Source organism: Fukomys damarensis, unplaced genomic scaffold, assembly GCF_012274545.1.
Source record: "Fukomys damarensis isolate Sample0158 unplaced genomic scaffold, DMR_v1.0_HiC HiC_scaffold_18, whole genome shotgun sequence".
Lineage (NCBI taxonomy): Eukaryota > Metazoa > Chordata > Mammalia > Rodentia > Bathyergidae > Fukomys > Fukomys damarensis.
Window position 1 is genome coordinate 49,806,320 of NW_022900930.1, and position 11,344 is coordinate 49,817,663.

Genomic DNA, 11,344 nt, shown 5'->3' on the forward strand with positions numbered 1-11,344 from the left:
GAGATGATCCATCTACCCAGGGCCACCTGGCCGCCCACTAGTTCACATGCACCTGGAAGTACGCGCGAGTGTTATGTTAATCACAAATACAAATAAGAAAAACTGATATTTCCGCGGTGCCCTTCTTGCTCCTTGCCTCCCCTCAGTCTGCTTGGCTGCTGTGTGACTTAGACACGGGCAGCTGGTCCTGGCCCGGGCACCACAGCCTCCACATTTGCTCTCCATGCAGCAGCGTCCACAGGCTCCTTCCATACCCTGAGTTTAGCCACTGAAAATTCCCAGACCCCAAGGGCAGCCACCCTCCTGCCAGCAGCCAGCTGTGCCAGGACAACTGTTTTCGCCTGTGTAGCACAGTTGTTTGAGTATTTTGATGCACTCTCTCCTTATTTTACACAAATAACCATGTCCTGTAGTCGTGGGAACAGGCATAATTAGACTTCTGTGAAAGGCGCTGGAAATAGATGGTGGAGATTTGACAAACAGGCGAGAGACAATTAAGAACGTTACAGCCTGATTTAATCCTGCAGAAAGAGAACTGCCTGGGCCCCACCAAAACAGGAGGTCAATTGTTTTGAGCCCTGGTTCCTGGAACTACCGACCACCCCCACCAGACCATGGGTAGGGAGAGGCTGTCATGGCCTTGGCCTGGAAGTGCAGAGGGACACGTAGCCCCACAGGGGAGGCGACAGGGAATCTGCACTGGAGGCTGAACTCGGCCTGGGTGGGGCCGCGCCCCCGCGCACACCAGCTTGGAGCAGAGTGGGGTCCTCTGGCTCCCAGTTCCGCCACCTCCAGAGTGATATTTCCGCTTGCTCCTTGCCTCCCCTCAGTCTGCTTGGCTGCTGTGTGACTTAGACACGGGCAGCTGGTCCCGGCCTGGACCCCACAGCCTCCACATTTGCTCTCCATGCAGCAGCGTCCACAGGCTCCTTCCAGACGCTGAGTTTAGCCACTGAAAATTCCAGGCACCAAGGGCAGCCAAGTGCAAGCTTCTTTGCCTCTCTTTCTTCAGCTGCAAAAGAGGGTAAATGCAGGTAGGCTATGGATGCTACCATGACTATCAAAGATCTATAGACGTCAAGGCCCTCTTCGCCACAGCGTGCTGGGCAAGTGTAAATAAAAGGTTTCTCATCTCTCTGTTTTTAGCTGTTGCTTCCTCCACATCCCCTGCTAGGCTGAGGCTGTGTCAGGCTCTGAGCGCCTCCCCAGGGGCAGCGTTCACCATTCCCAGGGGATCTGCCTGGGGCTCTGGGGCTCTGGTTGGTTTCAAATCAACAGCTCCCCGCCCCCACCTTGCCCTCCTTCTGCCAACCCTCCCACCACACGCATGCACGTGCGTGCCCTCTCTCGCCCGCATGTGTACACATACCCAAGCGCACACTCACACCTGTATACAGACACGCACACGTGCAAGTACACACCCATGGGTGCACGCAAGGCTCGCTCTCTCTGTCTCGGTCTCACGCGCACCTCTCGTGCACACACCCACACACCCACACTGCCTGCCACCCTTCCCCACTAGGAAGGAGGCCAGCGTCAGCGAAGCGAAGCGAGCCCCTGGAACCCCAGGCTGGCAGTGTCCCCTTGCTTCGGGGTGGACTTCTGCACTTCCTGGCTCCACCCATCCCGAAAGTGTGTGGGGGTAGCCCGTGCCTCAGCCACACTGCTAGTTGTTACAGAACCTCCAAGTGACTCTAGGCACCAGTCAGAGCCATCGTGCGGAGGGGTCTGTAGACCTAAGTGTCCCTCAGAGCTGTGGAATACCATTCGTACAGACACCGCTAAGGAGTCAAAGGACCCAAAAGTGTAAGTAAGGGGTCATCTAATTTTGGGAAATTTGCTTTCGGTCAGGTCTTTAACTGTTCAATTATGTGAAGTGGACATAAGTGTCTGCTCGGAAAGTTTAAAGTTGGTGACAATATGGCTGACCGGCTGGAGGAAGGCAGTGGGGCCCGTCTCTTGAGTGGTACAGGAAAAGGTTCCAAGTTCAGGGAAAGTTTTGGGAGCTGCAGCCTACCGATCTTCTCTAAGCTGGGGAGGCTGGAAGAGGTCAGGAAGGCCTGAGGCCAGACACTGGCCTCTGTCATGAACAAGGGGCTAGCCTAGCTCCAGGTCATATGCCCGTGTGTTGCCAAAAGTCACTTACATTCTCTTGTCATATTTGTGGCTGTACCGTTAATATATGCTTACTACTTAAGAACTCAAGAAACTCACAAATTTATGAGAAAGAAAGGTAACATCACAGGAAGTCCCATCCCCCATGATAAGTATGAGCATCTTAGGAAATAACTTGTTTGAGGTACTGCTTTGCATAACCGGCCACACACACAACTTTAAACATTTGCCTTCTTGAAGGGGGTTCGACTCTGTTTTCTCATCTCTACCTCCTTTGTCACTGCTACTACCAAAGTTAAAATAACCAAATAAAGCAGACAAAATAAAACAGCAGGGTGTACTTCCTCCCTAGCCTCTCTCCGTGTCGCGTGCAGACACACACGGGAGTCCCCAAATGTGGGGTCATTCAGAACCTCCCTTCCAACACTCCAGAAATTCTACTTAGCCTCACTGGTAAAGATCCAGCACATTCTTTATATTGTTTTATTTTTATTTGGTACCGGGGATCAAACTTGGGACCTCGCACTTGTGAGGCAGGCGGCGGAACCACTGAGCTACATCCCCAGCCCCATTCTTTTTATTTGTGTTACATTCATTGAGTATTTATTGCTTTTTTCCCAGCACATTCTTTTTCATAGTTGCATAATATTTTAGAGAATTTTAGTGTAAAATTTCTTTAACAGTTCCCTAATTGGTGAGAAGTTTCATTACTGATTTTTGTTTGGTGGTTTCTATTTGTTTTGCTGCTACAACTATTGCTGTAATAAGCATTTTTATGTCATATATTTCCATAGAATGATGTTTTACTAATCTGCAAGGTCCAGAATGAAATTTTAAATTCAAAAGTATGTGTATTTCTCAATTTTAACAGACTCTAAAAGATTTATTTGGATTGGGAATATGGCTTATTGTTAAGTGCTTGTCTAATATGCACAGGGCCCTGGGTTCAATGCCTAGCACTGCAAAAATAAAGAATAGATGAGTGAAAGATTGCTTTCTAAAATGTTGGTGGCATATTTTGTATTTTATCTGCTTGATAAATATTTATTAAGCGCACACTCTGAGCCAGGTGCTGCTTGGATTTGACAGTGAAAGCAAAGATCTCAGCTCTCAGAGATGTCAACCTAGAAATAAAGTGGGGTAAACAAATGAAATCACAATACCCATAAAAAATACCCTTCTCTTTTTGATGCATGCCAACAATTTTCCCTTGCTTTAACATGAACTATTGGCATTTTATTCAATTTACCTATTTACGTTACTAGTCTAATGGGATATGATATATTTTATTATCTTCATTTGTATTTTGCAATTAGTCAATAATATTTTTCATGTGTTCCCTTTGCTGTTTGGATTTGTGTTATGAGAACTCCCTATTTATAATCTTTATGCATTTTTCTGTTGAGTGGATTGGTGTTACACCATACTTCTTGCCAGCTTTTGTGAGCTCTAAATTTCTGCCTAATGTTTGCAAATCTACCCCCCCCAAGTTCATTACTTGTTCTCAGTTTGATGAGTCTCTTTTTCCAGACAATAGTTTGATGTTTATGAGCTTGTGCATGTCTTGTTCTCTCTTAGGTTCTGGCTGTTCTATTTTTGTTATCTCCAAACTTGGGCTGTAGTTATAGTTTCTTCTTCAAATAAAATTTTTAAAAATAAACATTAATGGCTCAGTTCATGAACATTTCTGTTCACAAACAGTTCAGTTTGCAAACAGAAATATTCAGCAAAATTTTGCTTGCATTTGCAAATTCCACATCAGGTAATGAACACAAATGTGGTCAGTTTCCCCAGAATCTTGGGATGAACTAAGTTTGTGAACTAAGGCATTGCTGTATTTTTAAATATACCTGGATTTTCTTCAAGCTGGGGATCAAAGCTAGGTCCCTGCACATGCTAGGCAAGTACCCTACTCCTGTGCTATACCTCCAGCTCTGCTTTTTTTTTTCTTTTTTTGAAACAGGGTCTCACCATGTAGTTGAGACTGACCTGGAACTCACTATGCAGCCCAGGCTGGTTTTGAACTCAGCCATCCTCCTGCCTCAGCCTCCCGAGTGCTGGGATTACAGGCGTGCACCATCATGCCCAGCCAGCTGTGCTTTTTAATATGGTGTAAAGTAAGGGTTCAATTGTACTTTCTTCCAGGTAGATAATCATTTCCCAATATTATTTATTAAAATAAGCCATCAATTTTCAACTGAATTCAAATAGCACTTTTTCATATATGCAGCCCTCATGTTTATCTGCCTATTTACATGTTTATTATTCTATTCCACTGTTTATACATCTATTCTTGTTCCAGTTTCATGCTATTTTGATTATAGTCTTCTCCTTAATTTTAAAGCTAGGATTAAGACTTTATTTGGTCAGGTAAAGTTTCAGATAATTATATCCAATTAAAAATTTAAATTATATTCTAAAGTAATGAGTTAGAAAAAAGAAAAGTCATAACCAAGAAAGAGAGCAGATTAAAATAGTTACAATACTACATAAAACTTAATGGCAACAGATGGATAAACATAGAAGGAATGAAAGGTCTCTATAAATCATCCAAATGGCAGATGGTGGAGAAAGCATGGGAATAGGCCAGTTCTTACAGGAGAAGCTGGAAATGTGTCTAAAGATCTGCTGTGTGAAATGGCCCCAGAAACAGGCGAGTTAACGCCTGAGTCCTCCGCAGCCTTCAAAGAGGGTGCAATCCCGATGCTGTTACACTATGCATAATCATAGAATGAAGGCAGAGAGCTCCCGAACACGGTCCAGGCTAATGCCGCCTGCACGGATCCCTCAGAGAATGGTGATTCTCACTCTAGTAAGATCTAAGCATAAATAGGATCCATTCTTGTCAAAAAGACAAACCCGGTGTGACCAAATAACCTTCTAAGCCTCGATGTCTACAGATGATGTTGACAGAAAATTTACCAACACAATTCACTACATCAACAAATTAAAGAAGAAAACTGGTCACATTTACAGATAACAAATGAGCACCTGTTCAAGTCCAGTAGCTATTCCTCATACAAACCTGAATTCCGTATCCAAACTTCTAAAATGAAAAATTTCTGAAATCGGAATTGGTGCTTGTAATTTCGGCACCATAGTTCATTGGTGGTAATGCTGATCTGAACTAACACAGAGAAACAGTAAATGTAAAAAGTGCCAGATTGTTCTTTAAAATGTAAAGTGTGTTCTGGCGAGGCGTACACAAAATGAGCTTACTTGTGGATTAGTTGCTGTGGCTGTCTGTCCTCTACTGAACATTATTGAGGTGTTCTTTTGTCAAGGTGAGTTAGAGGATGGATAATGTGAGGAATGTTTCAACTCCTTGGAAGAAATGTATCACTGGACTTTATTAAATCCAAGGCAATACTGGGAGGAAGCAAACATTTATTGCATGTATCACTAAAAGAAAAGAATGCTACAGCGATTGCGTTATGAAGTGCCATCCATTGTAAGATACCTCCTGGTTTCAGACGTGATGGAGTGTAAAAAGGGGTGTATCTTAGGACTGGTGAGACATGGTATCTATACCCAAAGGGTAAGCAAAAACCTTAATCTCGGGGCAGATGTGAGCCCAGGGGTGTGGTGGTCTCAGGTCAGACTGGACTCCAAGGCCAGTGTGGCCCTGGCTCTGGGGTGGCTGAGGTCGGACTTCTTAGGCTTGGGCATCGCCCTCCCTGAAGCACGAGGGTAGGGGCTGGTGCAGGTGGGTAGTCTCCAGGTCCTTCCACACCCTCATGCTGATTCTCTACTCAAGAACAAACTGGACCACGCTTTCCTCACCTCTAGAGCAGCGGGATCTGCCCTGTGTGTAAGTCATCTCAACTGAAGAATCTGCTAGAACCTCCAGCTGTTCCGACAAAGCCTCACCAACTGCAAAGCAGCCTGGAGCCCAGAGAGGAGATGTGACCTCCCCAGCCCCCCAGCTGCCCAGCCTGCCCAATGGCAAAATAAGACTAGAACCCAGGACACCCAACTCTGGAACCTGTGAGACTGCCCTGCCTGGACTCCTCTCCCACAGGACTGGGGTCCACCCCGGAAGTGTCTGGCCCTTGTGTCGGGCCCGATGATTTCTGTGCCCTGAACACAGTCATGTCTCCTCTCTGAGCCACTTACAGGTTATGGACCCCAGCCTAGTTCGCCAGGCCCTGCTAACCCCACTGTGACCTGAAGGGCTGGGGCACTTCACTGCCGAGATCCAAGGGCCTGAGGACTCACACAATGTCTGCTGTGTGCTGTCCCGCAGGATGGGGCTGCTGAGCAGCAAGAGGCAGGTCACCGAGAAGGGCAAGGGTTGGAGCCCCGAGAAGGCCAGTTCCCGGAGCCAGGCTCCCCCGCCGCTGCCGCCCCTGGTGAGTCATTGGCGCTTCGGGAGCTGACACGGGCGGGCATGCGGGGCTCCGGGGCCAGGCCCTCGGCAGCATTTCCGGGGTGCTGGTTTGGGATGACGGTGCCCCACCCTGCTGCCCGGCACCCAGCCTCTTTTAGTTCGGGCAGTGGGGGTCATGCCTGGATGCCGGCTCTGCTCTGTTCTGCTCTTGGACGGGCATCACCACACTCTGAGGAACCCTCTGGGGCAGAGACTGCAGTTCCCATTTTCCGTCTTCCCAAGCAGAGCCTCGGTCCAACACACAATGAGAAAATCGGTGAATGGATGGGTAGCCCAGTGGGCTGGCTTGGACAGGTTGGGGAATTTCCTCCAGGTTATAGGCTAATAACTAGTAGCCGGGTATTTTTAACTTTACAAAGCCATATGATATGTACTAATTATGGAAAAATGATAATTCCTCATTATCCCACCTCTGGGGATACCTGAATTAGCTCCTGCCCCAGCTCCTTTTCTGTGCATCTTTTGTGTCATGGGTTTGCATTTTTGAGAGAACCCTATCTTGCGCAGCTTTCTGCAAAAGTCCTCTTCAGGCTGGGTCCAGTAAGTATGGAATTTAAGAAAGGAATAAACACACGTTGAGTTAAAAGAAGACAACAAAATAAACACATACCTTGCACAGCCACCTCCCACCCTCAGAAATGGAACTGACTTGTTCCTTGGAAGCTCTCCAGCTGCCCCAGTTTGTCCCCTCTGACCCAGAATCCCACAGCTCAAATCTGCTTACCATTCTTTGCTTTTCTATAGCACCACACACCCGCATGCCCATGCACACTGACGCTGGGTAGCTTCACACACTGTGGGCTTTACGTAAACTGACTCCATCCACATGCACCAGTCTGAGAGTGGGGTGCATCCAGCATTAGGTTTGCGAGTCTCACCCGCACAGACGTCTAAAGCTGTGGCCCATTCATTCCGTGGCCTGGCTGGACCACGGGCCGCCTGTCTTCCGTCGTAGGTCATAAGAGTCACTCCACATTTTAAAACTTTATGCATCACTCTCACTGTGATTGCTAGGCACATTCTGGCTATTTCCTGTACCCATATGCAGACCCACACTATGTACACCTATGAATATATTCATTGAGTTTTAGGAAAATATACCTTAAAACTATTTTTCCACTCTCCTTTTGCAACTTCATCTTTGAGTGGCAGAGCCAGGATTGAAGGCCAGGTGCCTCCAGACGCGGGGTGTCCCTACACGAGGTCAGGTGCTCGCATGGTCTGGGGCTGTCGGGAACATCACTGGCATCCTGGAATCACTGCAGAATTTACCTGCGCAGCCTCTGCAGGGATCCACCTTCCTTCCTTGGAGTGGACCCCACAATAATCCAGGGACAGGCTCCGCTCTGTGCTCCTGTGGCCAGCCCTGCCCACGCCGCAGGCTGGGGAGCTAACACAGTGTGTGCTTTCCACCCAAGGTCGTCTTTAACCACCTGACCCCTCCACCTCCTGATGAACCCCCAGATCAAGGTAAGAAGGGGACACCCCTCCCTGGAGCCCCAGCTTTGCAGGGTCAGAAGAGGGACAGCGGGGTGGGCTCTCTTGTGTTGGAGAGAAGACCCCTGGGGAAGCAGCCTTGGCTATCTCTGGCCCTGGCTTCATCTACCTCCTGGGGTCTCTCCAGGAGCCAAACATGAGTCCTTCGGTGCCTGAGCCCATGGGGTTAAAGTCAAGAATTTACATCCTGGAAACCAAAACACAAAGAAAGAGTTACTGGAAACACAGGCAGCATAACCAAGCCCCAGCTTTTAAAGAGCCTTAATGCCCAGCTCAAGGGCAATTCCTCTGGCCCCAGGGGGAGGACACCATGCTGTCTCACAACTTCCTGCCCTCTACCACCCTCCACACCCACACCATCCTCCTTGTCCCCAGACTCCACTTCTACCTGGTGGGCAGATGGTGGTGGTGGTGATACATTGCACGGTGGCAGCTGTCCTGGGTCAGGGACTCAGACTTCAGGGTCTCCCGGGGTGGACCCTGGTTCTGAGCTGGCTCCCCAGCATGTTGTCACAGTGTCCAAACCACACCAAAGAACAGCGCGGAGCATGCAGCGCTCCCAGGCCTCCCTGCGCCTGTCACAGGGAACAGAGGCAGCAATGCTCAGGGGAGGGCTGGGGCCAGGTGGCTGGGGGTGTGGGCAGCTGGAGGAACCCTGGTGGGGCTATGAGTATCAGAGGTGTGAAGAGCAGGGACAGCGGCTGCCTGGTACCAAGGTCACCCTCTCTTGGGTGGAGGGCTCTGTCGCCCTCTGGTGGCAAACGTCTTCCTCCACAAGGCTGCCCCTGCATCTCAATCCCCTTGGGGGCTCTGAGGGGCCGCACACCCCTGGAGAACTTCTTCAGGAGTGGTGGGCGAGAACCTGCCGGTCCTCCATCGTCCTTAACCTCCATGGTGGTCGGAAGCTGGCTCCCAGACCCTACCCCAGGCCCCATCGCGCTCTGCTTGGCTTCAGTGCTGCCGTCTCTTCCTTGTCCTTTCCAGAAGGACATTACGTGGTGGCCCTGTATGACTATACCGCCGTGAACGACCGGGACTTGCAGATGCTGAAGGGGGAGAAGCTGCAGGTGTTGAAGAGGTGCGTCCCTGGGCGCCCTCCCCAGTGGGGGACCATGTGGGCCTCACTGCACCACAGCACTTGGTCCTTGCCGGCCTCGGCCAGTCGCCCGGGCTTTTCTTAGACTTGGCCCAGTTGCCGTCCCCCGCCGAGTTCCCCTGAGAGGTGGTCCCCAAGCGTGACACTCTCTGTGCTCCCTGCCACATGCCGCCAGTGTCACCTCCACGGGGCTCCTCGTGGGTTTCAAACGCAGTGTGTGCACACACAGGTGTCCCCCAGAGGTGAGCTCACCCGGATCTCTCGGGCAAGCAGCCTTGTCTTGCTTCTGTGCTCTCTGCCCACTGGAGTTTGTCCCATGGAGCCCAAGGGTCCCTAAGCCCCACAGTGGCCTCGTGCCAAGCACATGAAGGCTCTGAGTCCTCACAGGCTCCCTAGGGTTCCTCCCTTCATCACAGCCCTCCAGGCCAGACCCAGCTCGCTCTCCGAGTTCCTGACAAGTCCAGTGTAGCTGGAGGTGGGGCCCCCCTTAGGCCAGTAGGCAGTCTGAACAAAGTCCCCCAGGACAAGATCTTCTGCTTCTTCCCTGTGGCTCCAGCCCACTGGCCGTCCTCAGAGGAGAGGACCGGCCAGCAAGCCACTGTCCCATGCCCATCTTCCCCTCTCCCTCAGCACCGGAGACTGGTGGTTGGCCAGGTCGCTCGTGACCGGGAGAGAGGGCTACGTACCCAGCAACTTCGTGGCCCCAGTGGAGACCCTGGAAGTAGAAAAGTAGGTGGATGAAGAGAAGCTCTCTCTCACTGTGGGCTGGCAACTGCCCTTGCCCTGCAGGCTGCTGTGTAGTAGGGGCCTTGGGGGAACAGAGATGGGTGGGGATAGGAGTAGCTAGAAGAGGTCAGCCCTAGTTCCAGACGACGTCTCCACTGTAGCCCTGGACACTGCTCTTCCCACTGATGCTAGAGTGTCCCTTCCCTGGCTGCCCTGGAAGGAGCTGTCCCCAGCATCCAGCGGCCTCCAGAGCTCACAGCGAGGCCTGGTGACCACTCCTCACAGCCTCCAGGGACAGGACTCAGGGCCACAGGGCTCAGGGTGCTGCTGGGTCCAGGGACTGCTTAGGTCCAGCTTCCCAGAATCCCATAGCCACCTCCACACCCTCCAGGAAGGTCACCTGAGCCAGGCCAAAGGGCCCATTCATTCAAGCCAAGGCCAGGAGCATGGGCTGGGGAAGGTGTCCCGGGGTAACACAGGGCTCTTCCTGCCCTTCTGGACCCTGGGCATCTCCACACTGCAGGACATGGACTCTGGCATTTCAGTCACCGACAGATGACCAGAGGCAGGTGTCACATTGGGCTGGGTGCACTTCAGCAGAACAGAATTCGAGGTCACCCAGCAATGCTCCCTTTCAGGAAAGCACAAGTTCAGGGCCCAGTGGGAACTGGGACTGGGTGGGGATCGGGACAGAGGGCATTTAATGGAACAAGATGGGAGGGACGGTGGTGAGGGCTGACCTGAAGACAGAAATGTTTCCTTCTTGGCTACAGAGGGGACAGCCATGGACCGGGGCAGGCAGCCTGGCCACCCCTGAGTCTTCCACCCTTGCTGTTTGCTAGGTGGTTCTTCAGGTCCATCAGCCGGAAGGAGGCAGAACGGCAGCTGCTGGCTCCCATGAACAAGGCCGGCTCCTTTCTCATCAGGGAGAGCGAGACCACGAAAGGTGAGTGGCCACGGCCTTGTGCCCACCTGGTCCACGGAAGTCTCCAGAGGCTCTTCTGGGGCTGAAGAGGTGGAAGCCCCTTTTCTGGCTGCCTCACCCTCAGGTCCTGGTCAGGTCTGAGGCTGTACTCCTCCGGGGCAGTGGGAGGCAGAGGCGGTTGGGCCCCCACCGCAGCCTGGCCGCACAGCAGGAACACGGAGGCTGGTGGGCGCCTTGCAGGGGCTCTGGAATCAGAGAATTTGGGAGAAAGGAACCCTACAGAGTGGCGGGAACACAAGTTTGGCAAGCGGCCTGGACCTGGATGTGAGAAACGGGTGAAAACGTGGGGAGCCGGGGAGACCACACCCAGATCCCAAGACCCAGGAACTCGGCAAACTTCGCTGCATTCTCTCTTTCTTTGTCACTTAGCTAAGTGACACAACTTCTTAATGTCCTTTGTAATTATAAAACTGGCTGGGCATGGCGGCACACTCCTGTAATTTCAGCACTTAGGAGGCTGAGGCAGGATTGCTATGAGTTAAAGGCCAGCCTGGGCTACACAGGGAGACCCTGTCTCAAAAAAAAAAAAAAAAAA

General features: G+C 51.1%; 1 protein-coding gene across 5 annotated transcripts in view; it reads left to right on the forward strand.

The window, feature by feature from the left end:
- Blk (BLK proto-oncogene, Src family tyrosine kinase) overlaps positions 1-11,344 on the forward strand; it is a 49,774-nt gene that overhangs the window by 25,367 nt on the left and 13,063 nt on the right. For 3 of the 5 annotated variants that reach the window (XM_010622673.3, XM_010622692.2, XM_033765534.1), the window contains exons 2-6: positions 6,362-6,467; positions 7,924-7,975; positions 8,987-9,080; positions 9,729-9,827; positions 10,667-10,770. In XM_010622673.3, coding sequence (XP_010620975.1) covers positions 6,363-6,467; positions 7,924-7,975; positions 8,987-9,080; positions 9,729-9,827; positions 10,667-10,770 — 454 coding nt within the window. In that variant the 5' untranslated portion in view covers position 6,362. Of the gene's footprint in view, positions 1-1,736; positions 1,807-5,904; positions 6,103-6,361; positions 6,468-7,923; positions 7,976-8,986; positions 9,081-9,728; positions 9,828-10,666; positions 10,771-11,344 lie in introns of those variants that run through there. The other 2 variants (XM_010622680.3, XM_010622686.3) reach the window with 2 other exon arrangements.